The 18,470-nt window shown below is 52.3% G+C and overlaps 1 protein-coding gene across 2 annotated transcripts; it reads left to right on the forward strand.

Moving 5' to 3' along the window:
* The first annotated feature begins 514 nt into the window (after positions 1-514).
* Positions 515-16,394, forward strand: TP53I11 (tumor protein p53 inducible protein 11). 2 transcript variants are annotated; one of them, XM_065754966.1, is made up of 7 exons: positions 515-604; positions 12,031-12,543; positions 13,578-13,636; positions 14,121-14,169; positions 14,586-14,682; positions 15,161-15,262; positions 16,231-16,394. In XM_065754966.1, exons 2-7 carry the CDS (start codon positions 12,415-12,417, stop codon positions 16,362-16,364), a joined length of 570 nt encoding a protein of 189 aa, XP_065611038.1. In that variant the 5' UTR covers positions 515-604; positions 12,031-12,414; the 3' UTR covers positions 16,365-16,394. The 2 variants fall into 2 exon arrangements, with proteins under 2 accessions (XP_065611038.1, XP_065611039.1); XM_065754967.1 differs by lacking the exon at positions 515-604 and having other exon boundaries at positions 11,967-12,543.
* The last annotated feature ends 2,076 nt before the right edge of the window (positions 16,395-18,470 follow it).

The raw sequence follows: 18,470 nt of genomic DNA on the forward strand, positions 1-18,470 counted from the left end.
GTGCTGAAGCGCCTGCATGCCTCCACTGGGACGGGTGCTGGGGATGCAAGGAAGGACGCACGGAGCTGCCCTGCAGCCCCTGTGAGGAGCAGCAGGAACCATCCTGGCGGCTGCTTACTGGGACAAGCGCGGGCTAGCCCCGCGCCCAGGTTCCCTTTGTCTGGCTTTCTGCACGGAGTTGTGCAGCAGGCCTCCGGGCTGAGCAGCACCACCGAGGGCCTCGCTCCCCTTCACTGCGTTATTACAGGAGCTGGGGACACGCCTGCAGCCCCTCACCTAACCCTGCGCCAGGACAAAACCGCACCTCGCCAACCTTCCTGGCGGCTCGCGCACCCCCCGCCTGCTCCTCTCGGCCACCGCTCTTTGTTCCCCGCAGCCCACGGGTGACCTCCGCCGGGGCGTGACGGGGGAGGGGGGGGCCGGGGCCGCCCCGTCGGGCGGGGCGGGCGAGGGGCGCGGTAAAGCGGCGCCGCGCCGGGGGCCGGGCTCAGTCTGCGGGCAGCGCGGCGCCGGCGATGGGCTGCTTCTTCTGATCCGCATCGCTGTGCCCATGGGGCAGCAGCTCCGGCCCCCCCCCGCCACCGCCGAGACGCGCGGTAGCGCGGTGAGTATGAGCGGAGCAGGGAGGGGGCGGCGCCGGTACCGGAGCGCTGCCGGGGGTGGGGAGCGCGGGTCCCGCCGGGTCCGGGAGCTCGGAGGGAGCCCCAGAGCCGCGCAGGTTGGGATGGAGGAGGAAAGCGGCCCCGGCAGCGGGTCCGTCTCCGCCTGCCCGTGCGTGGTGCAGCGGGAGATGCGGGCTGGGTGCCGGGGGAGGGTGGGGGGGAGCGGGGGCGCGGCTGAGCGATGCGGGGGACGGCCGCCGTGTGCCGCTCGGCGAGGGGAGCGCACGTGGGACCCTCGGCCGGCAGCGGTTTGGGGCGGCTCCTCCCCGCGCTGCTCGAGGGCACGGGTCCCGCATCGCATCACCGCCTCCTCCTCTGCTTGCTCGTGGGGTCGCGGCGGGAGCGCGGTGCCCAGGAGTGCCGGAGAGGGCTCGGTCCCGGGAAACGGAGCCTTGAAGATGGAGAGAGAGGTACGAGCTGTGCTGCAGGATGAAGCCGGGCACGAGGGGTTGCGGGATGGGGCGCGATTGCCTAGCGCGTGGAAGCCCTCAAGCCTCCCCCTTACCCACGCAGCATCGCAGCTGCCCCAGAGGCAGGGCCGGCAGCCTGAGCTGCCAGCGGTTACACGGCTGCTGTGTAATCCATCTCCTTCTGGCTGGGAGGTGGAAGCGCCAGCGGTGACCAAAGCTGTGTTGACATTAGGGCCACCAGCTGTACAGCTGAGCCATGAGAAATTACAGAGTGTGCAAGAGCACTGGCTATTCTGGACTTGGCATAAATAACTTGCTTGGTAACTCTATCTGTACAAAAGCAAGGTCTGCTGAGTAATGACGTACGGGGCCTGTGGGTGAGGAGTGTTGTTTCTTTCTTTAAAATAAATAAATAACAGTTATCCTTTAGGCAGGGGAGTTCTTACTCTTGGAGGAAGTTATCGTAGGTCTTGGTGAAAACTGCAAATAAGCAAGTTCCTGAGGCTGGGCACGAAGGTACCCAGCTGGCCATGTCCACATGTTGTCCCTTGTGTACGCACAGTGTTGGAGGGATGCTGTGAGCGAGCGGTGTCCCAGTGCCCGCAGCAAGACTGGGTGCAGAAGGGTGGGTTTGATGTCTCTCGACTTGTTTGTACACTTGTGTAGAAAGAGGAAGGTGGCTCATCCCAAGCAGGAAGCTGCAGAGATGGCAGCTCTGCGTGGTCTCAGGGGATGCTTGTCCCTTCTGCTGACAGAGCTGTAGTAAGGATTTATTGCAGAGAGGAGAGGACAGCAGGGCATCTCCAGAGACACGCCTTGGGGGTCCATTAGATCTGCAGAAGAATAAAGCAGGGAGATGTTCTGCCTTAGGCTTTCCATGCATTTGGCGCTGCTGGAGGCTGATCCAAAGGGAAATGCTTCTCTGTTTCCAATGAACACTGAGTGCAGAATGCCCAGAGAACATCTCCAGCTGGTGGTTGCTTGTCCTGCAGCCCTCGAGAGGACCTGATTAACAGCAGGGCTGGGCTGAGAAAGGGCTGTACCATTTGCTGTCCACATACCTCACAAAGGCCTGTTTGGAGGGCAGTTTGTTTCTCGCCACATGTGTGCCACATCCACGTACCCAAACTTCTAATGAGATCTATGCTTCCCCAACACAAAGACCACATTGCCCTAGATGCTCACAACGTGAGCTGTACCATGACCTGGGGGACCAGGACACGGGAGTCTGTCTCCTGCTGCTATGCTTTGGGTTCCAGGCCCTCCCTTGGCACAGGGGAATAAAGGGCCATGTGCAGCAGAAAGATGCTGAGATGGTTTATGTTCTGATTTTGTCCTCACGCCAGGGGAATGGCCTGGTGACCTTGGCACTATTGGGACATTATTTATAGAAAGACTTTCTGAATTATTTTTTTTAATGTAAGAATGTGAAAACAAGTCTTGGGAGAAAGAGACCCAATGTTTTGCCCCAAATATATTGGGACTTTCTCCAGGCCAGCAAAAGCAGGACCTCAAAGGCCACCAGGTGTTCCCTGCCACATCATTCCCTCTCTTTTCCGAAAATGTGGGCTCACTTCTGTCCTGGAGCCCATGGGATGGCATGAGTCTGCTGTGAGTTTGAAGGGTTCGTGCTTGAGATGCTAAAAGATGTTCAAAAAGACAAACCCAGCTACAGCCAGAGACTGCTTTGTAGTTCAAACATGAAGGAGAATGATAAATGACCCTCAGGCCTTCTTTGGTTTCTTCTGTTTGTGAGGTTCTTTGCCGTGTGCAGGAGCTAATGCCACTCCAGGCATGTCCCTGCCCATCTGTGGTGCTGCACTATGCCCAAAGAGCAGATGGAGAACACGGGGCTATGGGATGTGTGCGGCCCTGCAGGATAGATGCTACACGGGGCTGTGCTTTCCCCTGTGCTGTGCTTAACCTCACAGTCAATGTTTGCCTGGGCAATCCTTGCCAGACCACGGCTGGATTGTATGCTGTGTTAACCCGCTCCCTTGGCAGGGTGCAAACAGGGAGGCAAAGGGATGCCCAGAGCCACAAACGAAGGCAGTCAGAAAGCTGGCATCCACATTTACCTTGTGCTCATTTTCTGCTATTGGCCCAGTGAGTTCAGAAGCCTGTGCAGGAAGATTGGTAGCAAGCTCTGTGGCTGCTGAGCTTCCCTGAAGTTACTGTCAGGGATTTGATTTAAGATCACCCAAGTCAAAGGCACTGAGAGAGCACAGGGAGAGCAGCCAAGAATCAATCAAACACTGACCTGGTGGTTTCTTCTGGGTAGTGCCATTAGCAGCACGAGTGATGTAGCAGGGATGCATGTGCTGGAGCACCCGGACATGCTGCCTGCAGAAGCCCAATTGTTTGTTTGAAGGGATTCTGTGCTTCACAGGGACATGAGCTCTGAGCCCCTTTGCAGCTGCCTGCTGCTGCCTGCAGCAGAGAAATCCCTCCTTTTCTTATGAAAATCAGCCAGTGCTTCAACTGTGGGCCCTGGCGCAGGGGGAAAGCAGGTGCAGGCAGAGCTCCACACAAAGGCTTGTGGCTGTCTCATTGGTAGCTGTATCCTGCCTGGGTTGAGAAAGTAAACAGTCTGAGGCTGTGTCAGCATCTGAACAAGAGAGAGACGGGGAGGGGGGGGGGAACCCACAAATCTTCAGGAAACCCTGTGGGTGACTCAGCCAGTGGTTTTGTCCGAGCACAGATTCGTTCAGTAACCCGTGATGGCAACAGAAGGGCTCTTTTGTGCTGGTTCCATCTGATGAGTGAAATGCAAACCTCTGGTCTTCAGTTGTTCGTGGCCATGGAGAGCCCTGAGCCTTCACTTCAGGAATCTCGCTGCTAAACCCTAAAATCAGTCCAACCCCGGTTAGTTGCTGCCATGCCACACGGAGCTGAAGGGACCCGTGTGCTTATGGAAATGGACTCTGGGTTGTTGACTGTGGAGAAGTCTGGGAACGCGGGGTGTTCTCTTGGGAATCGCAGTATTTTAAAGATCCATGATTTTTAAGTCCCTTTGAATCCTTTTATTGAACACTCAATTTTAGCTGCCTGGCACTTCATTTGGGGTTGTATTTCAAAGAGACAGAAGCACAAGCTGCCTCCTACAAGGAGGGAGAGGAAAATGCAAATACAGAAGCACTGCATGCAGAGGGGCTGCTGGATGGTGGGGGCTTTGCACAGCTGCTTGTGTGCTGTCTGAAATCAGCTGGATTTTGCTTGTGTCTTGGGAAAAAAAGTTACTGCCGAAGTAAGCAGCAATAAGAGTGCCCAAACTTTCTTTCTCAGAAAGCAGGAGGCTGCCAGGAGTCATAGGCTTGAATTTGGACGTGGTAACTGAGAATAAAGTTAAGCTGCCTTTCGTGCCAGCACTGAAGTCTCAGTACGTGCTGGCCGCAGCTTGGCATGTTTCTGAGCAGCAGACACCTGTAATGGATATGTCACTTCCTCCCTGCCCTGCCCAGTGTATGCACACGTGCATATATACACAACGCATGCTGCTGCTGATGTATGTTGCTGCTATTACTGGAGCTCATCGTATCCAAGAGTCTGAGAACTTCTCAGTTCTCCTTGTCTCTGAAAGTGACACCCTGACACCGGGGTTATTGATGCTGTGCTCTGGTGCCCACCCCTTCACTTCCCCTCCGCTATAAAAAGAGAAATTTTACTTCCTTGGGTTGCTGTGCATCCTCAGTGGTTGTGACTTAGGAGCAGCTTTGCTGAGGATATTGCTTTTTCCATGCACAGCAGAAGATAAGGGAACCCCTTTCCTTGTAGATTGTTGTCAGGTTTTTATAATCTCGAAGCGTGACTCTCTGCTGTGAAGTGGGCAGAAGTGAGATAGTGTTTGCCTGGAACACATAGTGAGAATCTGAATTCTAAAATCAGGAGATCCTATACATGTTGCCGATATATAATAGTAACCAAAAGCCTCGTGTAGCTCGGTGCGTGGAAGGAACCTTTCCAAAGGATGATGCAGCCTGTCCTACAGTAGGCACCTATGAGGGTGGCTTCCCTTGCCTGCTTCCCAGACAGCCAAAAATGGGGGGATGGAGAGAACTCTGGGTCCGTGACACATTTCACACTTCTGAGCCCTGCTCTCTTCACCTGTGAAATGCATTTATCCTGTGACAGGAACGAGCTGTCTCTGTGCTCCTTGCAGGGCACTTAGCTGGCCTCTTGTGGAAGCTGAAGAACGCTCACGCCTGAGGCGCTGCCTCTTTTTCAGTCTGCAGGTTCTTTGTATTATCATCTTTTTCTGTTGAAACCTTTCTAAAGGGTTCTCGTGTACTGAGTGCCCATTGCTGATAGTGCACATTATGAAATCTGAAAGGAAGGTTGAGATTAAATGTCACGCACTTCACAGTTGGGGAATTCAAAGTGTCTTGTTGATCTGTGCATAATTCAAAGCTGACAGCTCATGCATAAACAAACGTGCACACACACGCACACGCGTGCATGCACAGAGTGCTTTCCCCTGACTTAGCAGCTAAAGAAAAGCAAAGTCAGGCTCGTGTGAGCTACTTCTCAGGAGCTGAACAGCATCTGTGGGAAAAGGCTGTGGGTTCTGCTGGAGATGGGTGAAGCCATTCTGTGTTGGCAGTTACACATGCTGAGCTCGATTGGCATGAATCTGGGCGATGGTTATGTTTTCTCCATGAAGAATGGACAAATGGAGTTGGGAGAACTTAAACAACTCGGGTGAGGTTGCACAGAGGGGCAGCACTGCTGACTGGCAAGGCAGCAAACCCTGTGTATGTTCTGTTCTCATGTTGCAGCTATTTAGAAGTTTCCCTTTCCTAAATTGGTGCTCTCTGTTTGCCCAGCCTGAGGAGTTCTGCATCTTAACGTCTTTAACGTTAACCTGTTGCTATAGAAACCAGAAGGGTGTCAGAGGGAGATTTTTGCCACTTTTGGGTAGGCTACCAAATAGCTGAAGTATGTGCTGTGTCGGGAGCCCAGCCCCACTGGGTTTCTGCTAAGCATCTCCTGAGCCTCTCTGAGCTGCTGGGGAATGGTGTACTGGGAGCTGCAATTGTGTGCAAATGAGCAGGGCTTAATGCTGGCAAATTGCTTTGGGAGGAAGTGGGAACGTGGTCCCAGGGTGGTTGGTGGGGCTGAGATGAAAGCTGACGTCTGCCTCCTGAGCAGTGAATGGAGCAGGAGGCAGCTTCTCTCTGACCTCCCACATCCAGCTTGCTCCCATGCCCTCCTGTCCTGTGAGACTGAGATACAGGTAATGCCAAAATGCTCCTCTGGTCTGCCAGCCCCAATGGCCTGTCCAGCAGCTCCACATGAGTGGAGGAGACCAAAGACCACCTCCTTTCTTCCCATGCTCTGCTCAAGCCATATCTTTCATATTTAAGTACATATATGCTGCACAAGACTACATGCCTGTAAAAGCACACGTATGTGAATTAGTAGGATGAGGGTTGCAGCCGTGTGGTATGGGAAATACCCTGCAGCATAGGGTTGATGAGAAGTCAGCTGTCGGCTGGTGCTCATCGAGGCCACCTCATGTCAGGAGTGATTTACAGGTGCTCTGTGTGGTAGCAGCAGATCTCATCACTTGCACAAGGAGAGACCCTAGTGCTGAGGGGGCCCGGGAAGCATCCTGCTCAGACCAAAAGTCACTCTCCCAGTTTAATGCAAATGTATTCGTCTGCCCTTTCCCCCTCTTTGTGTATGCCTAGGCTGCACATCTGGTCAGATCGTGGCAGAGGATGGGAGGAGCCCTTTGTGTTTGTTTTTTTTTTATTATTATTTTCCTCTTTTTTTACAAAACTGGAAGGAAAAGAAGACCTTGCTGGTACTGGAGATTCTCTGAACCAGCTGCTGTCAGGATGGGGCTGAAGATCCACATGCTACACAGGTTGAAAGTCTGCTTGTAGGATGCAGGAGCACTACAGCTGTATTGATTTCATCTTCTGTTCTATGTTCATAGCCATTGTAGTCGTTCCAAAATTGCAGTCATTACATTGTGTGAGTTAACCCACTGGACTGCAGATGTAGAAATAGTGTTGCTGGAGATGTAGTTCATCTTTTGGGGGAGAAGCCATCAAGAATGGCTTTGAAATTACAGTCCCAATGATGAAATGTGAAGGGACATTGTGCTCGCTTGTGGCTGAGGGGGCTGAGCCTTCCCAAATGTAATTTTTGTGTTATTTTCTTTTGAGTTCTGGACAGGGTCAGAGCTGAGTGATGGTTAGGAGCAAAGGGCATCAGCTTTGTGGAGAGTTTGTGGGCACAATGGAGAGAAAAGCTGAGGTTTGAGGTTGATGGTGGAAGTGCAAGCAGCTCTATGTGTGTATCCTGCAGTCCGTGGCTGTGGCACTGCCATGGCAGTGTGTATCTGAGCTTCTCCCTGCCCCCAGGGTTATTCTCTGCAGGGTTTCTTTGAGCCTCTTGTTCCTCAGGTGTGAGGCATAGGAAATTTAAAGCTCTGCTTAAACTCAATATGTGTTTTCTGAGGGGGTTGTTTTTCCTGCATATGCATGAGGGTTTTATTTTTCCTTCTAATGTTTCCCTGTAGAACTCATCTGCAGGACAGATGGCCCACAGAGCTGCTGGGGCTGTCTCTGTGAACACCTGTCTGAGACAGCTGGGAAATCAAAAAGGAATTCTCTTTTTCATTCCCTTAAAAAAAAAACCAAAAAAACAGCTCCTGTTCCTGATGCATTTCATCTCTTCCTTCATCCTCCTGGCTCCTGTGTGCCCTGGGGAACTCAAATCATTGGGGTCACCAGCTAATGATGTCTGAACCATCTGTGTCCCCAGCTCCTGTGGGTGCTGTGCATGACAATGGCTGTGGATGTGCAGGGCTCCTGCCTGAACAGGCTGAGGCCACAGACTTGCTCTGTATGCTGCTGTTGGCTGCAGAGCAGCATTTCTTGCCTGAGGTGGAGCCTTCTGCTTGGGTTCACCATTGGTGTGTTGCTGCAGGTGGTAGTTAGCGGACCAGCAGGGCTGTGATTGCTGGATTTAATTATAGCTCCTTCTTGAGAAACTAACACAGCTTTTTTATTTTCTGCTGGGGAAGATGAGCCCTTGGCAACTTTAGATTGCTGTATAACACTTCCTGTGACACAGAAAGAAACTTTCCTGTTCTCCCTGCAAGAGGAAATTGGAAGCTATTGGCAATGAAGGAGCCAGGGCACACCCCTGAGATGCTACAGCTCAGCCCTGGTTCGTGGTCCTCCTGGGGATGGGGGTCCCACGTGCCTGGCTTGTTCCAGGTGAGAAGTGTGAAGCAGCCTCTTTGCTTGTATAGGCTGTGCCAGGCTGGGCAGGAGCAGCAATCCCATCACACTGCTCTGGTGGTTGAGTTCTAGTTCCTGTACTGCCTGGGCATCCCATTATTTTCAGCTAGATCAGGTCTGACCCTGTGCGGTCTCAGAGGATTCAGGACTTGCAGAAAGTGCTTGGGTGTTTCTTTTTCCTAGGATCTATACCCTTCAGTCTGGGCAAGGGCTTCTGTGTATTCTTCCCAGCAGACAACATGACTGATCTTGTTATTGTTTTAGGAACTGCTGGTAGCCTGGAACATGCAAAACCATGTGCTGCATCTGGCATGGAGGATATCCACTTGGAAGGGGGGACAGTGATGCTCTGCTTCAGCTGGCCAGTGGCAAAGAGGTCTTACTCATTTCACATCCCAGCTTTGGGTAGAACTCTAGCAAAAGGTTGGCTTGCAGCTGCAGAAGGACAACATGGAGATGGCTGTGCCTCAGGCATTGCCTTGGCCACAGGGAGCTCTGCCTCAAGTGTCTGCTCCATCATGGATATCCTGGAACACACTGCGCCTTTGTGTGTAGGAGGGAGTGTCTGACATCCTACTTAATGAGTCAACAGTCAAATGTTTGCAAGACCAAAGGTGATGAGTACCTCTATAGATGCTGTCCTTAATCTCCTGGTGTTTCCAGAGCAGAGGTATTATCTGTCCCTTGGTCATAAGGCTGCTGTGACACAAGGCTGTGAGACACCACTTTGGTAATGAGTCTCTTAAAAAAGGAGACAGCTTTTCACATATTAATTCCCACCAGACAGCTATCTTTGTCTTTCTGACTGGTGTTGCTCTTATATGAGTGCTGTGCCCCTGTGTTTGAGCCCAGGCTTTGTTTTTGCCCACATAGATATCCCTGACACAAGAAGGTGTGGTTTGGCCTGCCTGGCTCAGATCCCACGCATGTGAAATACATCTTTAGGTTATGTGTGGAACTTGCAGAGCACAATGGCAACCTGTGGTATTATGAAGGGTCAGTGCTGCATCTTCATGTTCACTGGTGGGCCAGTAAAGGTGCTTGGGCATGGTAGGTTCCCTCTCGGTGTGCTGGAAAGAGCTGTCCACTGTGCAGATGTAACACCTTCTTGGTTAACTGTGGCACCAACAAACCGCAGTGAGCTCAAGACCTTGAGTTGCCTCTGACGTATTGACTTAGGAGCTCTGAATCCAGCAGCTGTGGCTGCTGAAATGTCACCAAATACGTGGCTGGAGCCTGTGAAGAAAAGGGCTGTTGGAGGAAAAGAAGCCCTCTCCCATCTGCACTAGGTGCTGCCCATGGTTGGGGGTGTGCATAGGAATTTCCTGTGCGTGTTGATCAATCTACTCAGCCACTGGGATACTGGAAAGGAGGATTGAGGGGGAAACCAAGACAGGAGGAGGTGGAGGTTCCCTTTTGGAAGCACACATGGTAATAGAAAACATCCTCTAAACTCTCAGCGTGTCAGGATACATTCTAAGTGTAACATTTTTTTTCATATCCTCAGCATCTTCTATCTGAATGTCACTGAATTAGTGCTAATGCATTTGTTAGCTCATTATTCATTAATATTCGGTATTCATTAGGCTGGCTCCTTCCCTGGAAGATGGGGATAATGAGACGTGGGATTGGCTGCAGAGCTGTGCCACAGCTGTGCTTAGCACAGTGGGAGCCTGGCTTTATGTATCAGAATGGCCTTCAGTGATTATTTTAGTGGCATTTTTAGCTAGCTTATGCAGTCCCAGCTCTTGGCCACTGGTTTGCCACAAATTAGTGGAAATTCTTAGTGGGAGAGCAATGCTAATTATCAACATCATCATTTCCACCAACTCACGCTCTGAAGGCAACTGGCAACACAACTACTCAAGCCAAATTATAATCTGTTTGCCTGTGGTCAGAATTGCAAACCTGCCCGCGTAATCCCAGAACTATTTATCTCTCTTGGCCTGTGAGTCCACTCTTCAACCCCACCGCCTTCCTTTACATCAAGACCTCAGGATTCTGTACACCTGAAGATGTCTTTTCTTTTTTTCTCCCCTTTGTTGCCCACCAAAGGGTGAGGGGAGGGAGAGGCCCCAGCCCTGCAGTTGAAGGTGTCCTTCATGGCTGTGGGGTACTCCTGAAGGCTGGTAGCATGGCACACTCAGGGCACTGTGCATCCTCCAGACTGTTCTACCAGCAGCCGCCTTTTGATGATCTTGTTTTGCTCTGCAGTGTGGGAGCAGCTTGCAGTTTCCATCCGTTTCTCAGTTCTGAAGTGTTTCCAGACCCTGGCTGCCACATCTGGATGTGTGTGGCAGTGACTTTCCAGGAGCCTGTGCTTAGTTAGTGTAACAAGACCAGAAGGAGCCCTGCCAGTCCAAAAGAAGCACCTGCAAAGCCCTGAGTAGCTGAACTAGCTCACTGAAAAACATCTTGCCTGGGATGGATGAAGGGGTCTGGTTAAATACTGGAGCACTGAATTCAGCTTTTGCATTAACCCAGCAAGTTCTGTTGGGTTTGCATCGCAAAGAGTTATGTCAGCGTGCTCTTGGGGCTGGCAGAAGTGACTGCTCTAGTGGACAACACTAGAGACATTTTCCTGAGAGGCAAATCCTTTGCAAGGCAGTGGGAGAACACCTTTGTACATGATGCCAACATAACTGACACCTCTCATTTTACGACTCCTTGAAGACTTGAACTCTTCAGGCACAAGTATAAATTCTGTCCTTCTGGGATAGCCATGAGAAAGTGCAGCTGGAGTGAGGGATTGCCTGTGCTTGAGCCCCATGCTTGCTGGGACCAGCCGAGCCGTGTCTGGTGCTGTGGTGCCTGTGGGGGACCTTTCTTTAGATCTCTTGGGAGGTGAAATGGCAAATGGAAGTATATTTCTGTTTTCAGCTGAGGAAAGACTTCATGAACTGAGAGTTTCCTGGGTTGCACAACTGGGTGATGATGTAGATGATGTGATTTTTCTTGACACCTCCACACTTATTCAGACATTGTCTTTTCTACCTCAGCTTCTGTCAGTTATCTCCGCCTTGTTCTTTTCCTAGCCAGTGTTTGTGCTCTGTTTGCTGTCATATTTGTTTCCCAGGAAGCAACATGTCCTCACAGAGGATCTTGCCTCTGGATTCTTGCAGCCATAGGGCTGATGTGTTCTGGCACAACAGTGGGCTGCAGCGTCTGGGGCAAAAGCAAACAAACATCTGAGATCTTCACAGTGTTTTGCCTGAGATGCGACTGAAGGGTCGTGATGCGTGGTGAGGAGAAAGAGACAAAAAGCAGAGCATCATTTAATGACTTCAGTTCCTCTCATCTGGGAGGTATTTAACAGCAGTTAATTGCCTTAGTGTGAGAAGCTGCAAAGAGGTACCATGTTCCTAATGGGCCATGGACACTGCCTCACTGGAATGGGTTGGAGTGTGCCTTGTTTAGTGGGCACGTGGTGATGGGTTGCTAGGTGGACCTTGTTGTCTTTTCCATCATTAAGGTCTTTTAGGTCCAAACAACTCACAGCACGTGCTGGTGAAGCTCAAAGCTGTGCTCAGCACATCGGCACGCAAACAAGGCACGTTGTAGGTGACAGTATGGTGCCCATGCTCACACAGCTCCGCTGCCCCTTTGGCAGGGCTGATGGCAGAGACTGGCTGGGCAGGGCAGCCCTTCTGGTGCTTCTGCGGCCACACTTCTGATTCTTTGTTTTTATTTCCTCTCCGGCAGGTCGTGGTGACAGCTGGTACCCTCTTTGCAGACCTGGACCGCTTTCCCACAGCCAGCATGGGTGGCCTGCAGCCCCCTGCCTCAGCGCCAGGGCGATGAGGAGCCATCTGCTGGCTCTAGCAGGAGGATTTTTGTGCTGCTTTTTTTTTTAGTTTTTATTTTCTGAACGCCGTGAGGTTTCATGTGAAAACGTTTCCTCCGGCCTCGCAGCTGTGAGCCCCGTGGGTCGGAGGCGGTGGCTCTCCCTCTGTGGCCAGGCCAGCAGGAGAATAGTACCCCGGGCTGCCCCACAGGTGTGGGGTCCGGCTCCCAGCCAGCGTGGCTCAGGCCTCTCCCCTCAGCTCTCCCCACTGCGGATCGGAGGCCTGCGGCCCACACGCCGCCATGGCGGCCAAGCAGCCCCCACCACTGATGAAGAAGCACAGCCAGACCGACCTGGTGAGCAGGTTGAAGACGCGCAAGATCCTGGGGGTCGGCGGTGAGGATGATGACGGCGAGGTCCACCGCTCCAAGGTGAGGGGCACTGGGTCTGAGTCACCATTGGTGCAGAGATGTCCCTGTTGCCTCCTTGGGTGCTCTGTGCTGTCCCCTGCAGTGAGGAGGCCATTGCTGCAGGAAGGTGGGCAGAAAATCTGTGAAATGCCCTCCAGTGGGCAACCACAGCATATGGATAAAAACCGCCTGTCACTTTATTTTCCCCAACACCTGCCTTCTGCAGCCTCTATGGCAAAACAAGGGCTGCCCGCTGTGCCCTGTAAGGGTTGTTGTGACAAGACTGTTGCTGCCCTCCAGCAGAGCCAGGCGGTGCAGCCTGGTGGATGCACAAAAGCTGCTTGAAACTGCTTTTCACTGTAATGAAGCGAGCTTTGCCTTTAAGTTGTTTTAATCCACCAGTGAAATTTTATTGTCGAGACACCCATGATCCAGCTCAGTGCCAGCGGAGCAAAGCGCAGCCAATTACGCTGCTCATCACATACCGGTACCTGTGCCCTGCAGATCGGAGCAGTGACTCAAGAGACACAGTGGTGCCTCTCTGAAGAGGCCCGAACTGCAAATGAATGTGCACAGTCTGTTTCAGCAAAACACCAGAGCTGGAGAGCAAGGGCTCATCTCTCAGGAACCATGTCCCGAGTGCTCTCTTGAGCGCTGCCTGGCTCTTGCCCTCCTCTGAACCATCCTGCATCTCCTTTCTATGGGAAATTTCCAAGCAGCTCTGCCTCCACAGCTGTGGCAGCTGGTCAGTGAGGATTGCAGACTATGTGTGAGAGGAGGCAGGTCCTTACTTACGTAGACAGTGGGAAACAAGAGTTAACACTGGCCCAGCCCCACTGATGAGTGAGCAGTGAAGGCTGCAGACCTGCAGTCAGTCTTCAGCAGGTTTTGGGATTAAGGGATCACAGAAAAATTCCTTCTGCTTGTCCTCCTGTCAGACCTCTTGAAGATAAACTCCCAGCAGGGCATTAAGATGTGTCCCCTGGGATGACAGATGCTGCCTAAAGGCTGGGGAAGTCTGCTCAGTCACCCTGTGCCTTTTCTTTGAATTTCAGATTAGCCAAGTCCTGGGAAATGAAATCAAGTTTGCTGTCCGGGAACCCTTGGGGCTCAGGTAAGACTCACCTCAAAGCTGGCCCATCAGAGAGTGCCTGGCCACACTCTTCCAGTCAGCTCTGTCCCCGACACCAGTTCTGCTGCCATATAGTCTCACTGCTCCCTGCAGAGGTTTCTTGGGGCTGCAGAGCCCTGCTTTCTTCCCTTGTAAGCAGTTTGAAGAACATGAGCTCTGGTCTCTTGGCAGGTGCTGGGAACTGTGGGGGCTGTACAGGGCCAGAGGTGCTCCCTGTCCTTTTTGCAGGGTCCCATCCCTCCTCTATGTGTGGGTGGGGGGGATTTCATCCCTCCCTGGCTAGTGAGCCTGGATCTAGCAGTGTGTGGGGAGCCCACATCCTTATGCAGAAGACCTGTGGCTGCCTCAGCTGCATGAGGACAGAGAATGAAGTCTAATAACCATGCAGACAGGCAGGGAGGTATCGCGAAGCAGGGGAGATGGATTTGCCTCTGTGCTCACCGTAGGTCCTCTGTCTTCCATGCAGGGTCTGGCAGCTGGTTTCCGCCGTCATGTTTTCTGGGGTGGCCATCATGGTAAGTGAGGGCGGCAGCCTGGGTACCACCAGCTCCTGGATGCCACAGTGTGTCTCCTCAGCCTTTCATTCCCCTTCCTCTGCCTTCAACAACTGCCACTGCTTTCTCCTGAGAGGCCTTTGCCCTTGCTGTAACTCTGCAATGGGGTTTGCCACAGTGCCCTTGGCGGTTTGTTCCCATTTCCAGAGTCTGTTTTCATTAGCAGGATCATAAACCACACAAGGCACGACAGCCTCGCTCATAGAAACTGGCCTTAGAGCGAGTAGCTGACACACTGATATTTCTCACACCTCCTTAGTTTGCAGTTTCCTGGCCAACAGCTCTGATCACATCAGGTCTCGATGTCACAGCACCACTTTCCCTTGCCCAAGCAGTGCTGGGAAAGTGCTGCTGAGTCTCTCCCATGCCTCCTCCAGGCCCTGGCTTTCCCTGATCAGCTCTATGATGCCATCTTCAACGAGGAGTCGGTGAGCAGCAAGACTCCCATCCGACTCTATGGAGGAGCCCTCCTCAGTGAGTGCCATGCCAGCGTTGGGTGTGGAGTGATGGGGTGAGAGGGCAGGAGGGGAACAAGGGCGGGGAATGATAGCATCCTGTGACTGACGTGCTCCTGAGCCGCACTGCCAGGCAATGCAGCTGCTGGGCATCCACCCAGCCTCCTTTTAGAGGTTTTTGCAAACAGGCAGCTGGGTGCTGGCAAGCAGTGCTTGTGGTCGTGGCTAGGACAGCAAGCAGGCAGCAGGGCTGGGATGCCCTCACAGGTGGGCTGGCTGCTGCCTTCATCCTGCAGGCTGCAGCAGCATCTCGTGGGGATGGCTGGAATTGCAGCAGCCACGCTGGGCAAAGGGGTGTGCATCTGCTGGCAGTGCTTTTTGCCCTGCAAAAAACCACCCCCTGGGAGCTGAAATGCTTCATCTGGAGCAGGCAGGTGGGCTGCCTGGTCTCGGTGATCCCTGTCCCTTGGAACAGCTGTGCTGTGGTTGCTTGGCAGGCATCTCGCTCATCATGTGGAATGCTCTATACACGGCTGAGAAAGTCATCATCCGCTGGACCCTGCTGACAGAGGCGTGCTACTTTGCTGTGCAGTTCCTGGGTGAGCAGCTGAGCCCAGGGGAGGAGGTGTGGGGTAGGGTGTGGGCCGTGTCCCTAGCTCAAGGTGGGCAGGAGGGATTGTGCCTAGCACCCCATGCTCAGCTGTCCCTGTGTTGAATCTAGCCAGCATTACAGAGGTCTCTTTTGCTCTGCCAGACAAGGCAGAGATTACCTGCCCCTGGAGACACTTTCTCTACCAGCTGCTCTCCATTTTCCTTCCCCATGAGGGTAGCCTCTGCCTTGGGCTGCACACTGGAGGGTGCCCAGGTGAAGGGAAGGTACTAATTCATCTATTTGCCAGTTCATCCAGTTGCTACCCTAGAACGTCCTGGCCTTCGAAGCCAGCACACGTCACCTCCTGGAAGGGCTGCTGAGATGCTGGGGCTGGCAAGAGGAGGCTGTGGTAACCTACATTAAAAGAGGGAGTTCCAGTTCCTTCCTTCCAAAACAGAAGGTCATAGCTCAGCTTGTTTTTTAGGGGCATATCTATATTTAACACTGAAGGTTTTTTTGTATTATGCGCATTGGCAGGTCACTAACTTCATTATAAAGTAGATTGTGTTAGTAACACAGAGATGCTCAGGAAACAGGGAGTGGACCATGCATCTCTTCTGAGTGCTTCTGTTTGACAGATATTTATCAGCACTGAAGAGGTTGAACCACAAAGCAAGCTTAGGAGTAGATCCCACACTTAACACTTGAGTCCTGGTGTCAGACTGGCTGGCTGCCTCGGTACAGAGCTGCCTTAGAGAAGTGCCCCTATAAATGGGAGCTAATGTTAAGGCTGTGAAGTCAATCTACCTAAGCATCTGTGTTTGCTGTGCGTGTGAGGCCAGAAAACTTTTGCATTCCCAATGCTCGTCAGGTCTCTTCAAGAAACTACATTAGATGGCAGTAGAAAGCAGTGATGTGCCACTGGGTTTGTTTTCCACTACCAATCTTTGCCTCGTTTCCCTCCTTCTCTTCCAGTTACCACAGTCTCCCTGGTTGAGAGCAGCCAAATAGCCACGGGTGCTGTGCTCCTCCTGGTCAGCCGAGTCTTCTTTGTCCTCATCAGCATTTATTATTATTACCAAGTTGGACGCCGTCCCAAGAAAGTCTAATTTCTGGGCTTTTTGTCATGGGCAGGGTGGGAGGGGGGGTTTGTGTCGGTAATTTTGCATTATAATTATAACTTTTCTTTTGTTAGTCCCTTTTTGTTATAAAGTGATTTACTTCTTTTCCACTTACCGGCATGAATCAGTGTGTAACCCGGTGCTGGTGGCATTGCCAGGTGATGTGGGGGGAGAGCAGCATCCTGCGGGACCCCAGCAGCCCTTCTGCAGGTGGCAAGTGAAGAGCATGGGGGGGGGGCTCAGGGAAAGGAGCCAGGTTCAGGCTCTGAAACCCTTAAAGCACAAAAAAAAAAAAGAAACCAAATCCCTGTCCAGTGGAGGACTCTGCTGTTCCCCTTGGTGAGTCTCACACATGCGTCTTGGCATGCATCCTCGTGTGCCTGGCCTGTGTTCTTGTTAGCATGTGCTGACTGCTTGCCTGGCTGGGAGCTGGCTGGGGGTCAGTGCTGCTGAGTTTGCAGATAGCTGTTCTTCCCTCGCTGCTGGAGGTGCCAGCCCTGGTTTTATTTTTGCACTGAGTGCTTGCGAAGCTTGGCAGGAGAGGCAGTGAAAGAAATTCCTTCCTTGTTCCCTGTGTAGGGATAGCACTGGGAACAGTGGCACAGCTTGTGCTGTACTAGGTGAGAGGTAAATGCAGCTACTGGATAAAAGCCTGTTAAGCACAGACATCCCTTTGCTTGGGATGTTTCATGATGTTCCTAGGCCAGAATCCTGTCTCCTTCATCCCAGAGCACTTCCTACAGCTGCAGCTTTGCAGTAGTTTTGGTAGCGGTGGCTGTGAGGCAGAGGGGATGAGGCTTTAGTTAAGTGGGGACTGGAATCTATGGTGAGAGCAGTGAGCTTGTGGGACCAAAGCTTGTCCTGCTGGGGTGCTTAGGATACTGTTAAACTGCTACAAAGAACAGCACAGATGGAGGGGCATATGAAGGCACTGTTGTCAATTAGGGAAGGACTGAATGTGCTGTAGTGTTCACTGACCAGTTTCTCCTACACCCCCTGGGCTTAACAACATTGGCTGCCCAACTTCCTCATGCTTTCCTTGTTGATTATCCCAGTCCACAGCTGGAGGCTGCATTGTTGTTTTCTGTGGGACTGAAGCCAGAAGGGCTGTGTACAGGATATGGACTTACTCCTGGGCTACTGTTGGCAGGATCAAAGTGAGCCCTGGAACTGAGCTGACATCCCAAAGTCCCAGTAGAAGGATGCCTACACAGACAGGGCTTGTGTGACCAACAGATCAGTGGTGAGACAGGGAGCTATAGCTGTTTGCTGTCTGGTACCTTCGTAGAGTTAGAAGAAGCTAGCAGGTAGTTACTGTATGGTGTGTTCGTGTTGTTGGCATTTAGAAGCAGCTGCCTCAATGCTGGGACACTGCGTGTGTTGTACCTCTTGGCCATGCAAAGTGTGTGTCAGGTAAGAGCACTGGGAGTAGCTGAACCAGGAAACACTGCAACTGTAACTCTTTTCTACACCATAATCCAAGGCAGAAGCAACATCCAGCAGCAGGCTGAATGCTGGAGCTTCCCACCCTGCCAAGTTGCTTTCAGTGTGTCCAAAACAGGACAGCGGGCAACTAAAATTTCTATTTAAGGGTAACATTGCCATCTCCCTGTGAGGCAGGAAATGATGACATGCAGCCCCGAGGGCAGCACAAAGCTGGTGGGAAGGCCACAGCCATGGCTGCTGCTCCCATCCTGCACACTGGCAGCCTGTGTGGCACAGTGCACGCAGCCCAGTGCTGCACTGCAGCTGCAGTTGTTGGTGTAGGTAAGTGAAGCGTGAGTCTTTGTGTTTTGGGGTCACATGAATGTATACACGGACTGATCGTTGGGTTTAGGGGGTGGGAAATAGCAGTTTCTAGGAAACACAAGTAAAACTGACCAAACCAAGAGCAGTCTTACAGAAGAGGAAGCGGAGGGCTGTCGTCATGCTGTCCTCTCCCCTTCACTTTGGCAGCAGACCGAGGATCTTAGTTGCGTTGTGACTTTGGGGCTGTGGCTGGCTGCCTGATCGGGGTACCTGGAAATGCCAACTAGCAGGTGAGAGAAAGGAGTCAGTGCACCATGTATGCGAGAGCAGCTTTCTTAAGAAAGA

The sequence above is a fragment of the Cyrtonyx montezumae genome, unplaced genomic scaffold (assembly GCF_038088225.1).
Source record: "Cyrtonyx montezumae isolate F1298 unplaced genomic scaffold, pur_monq_1.0 scaffold_10, whole genome shotgun sequence".
In the NCBI taxonomy this organism is placed as follows: domain Eukaryota; kingdom Metazoa; phylum Chordata; class Aves; order Galliformes; family Odontophoridae; genus Cyrtonyx; species Cyrtonyx montezumae.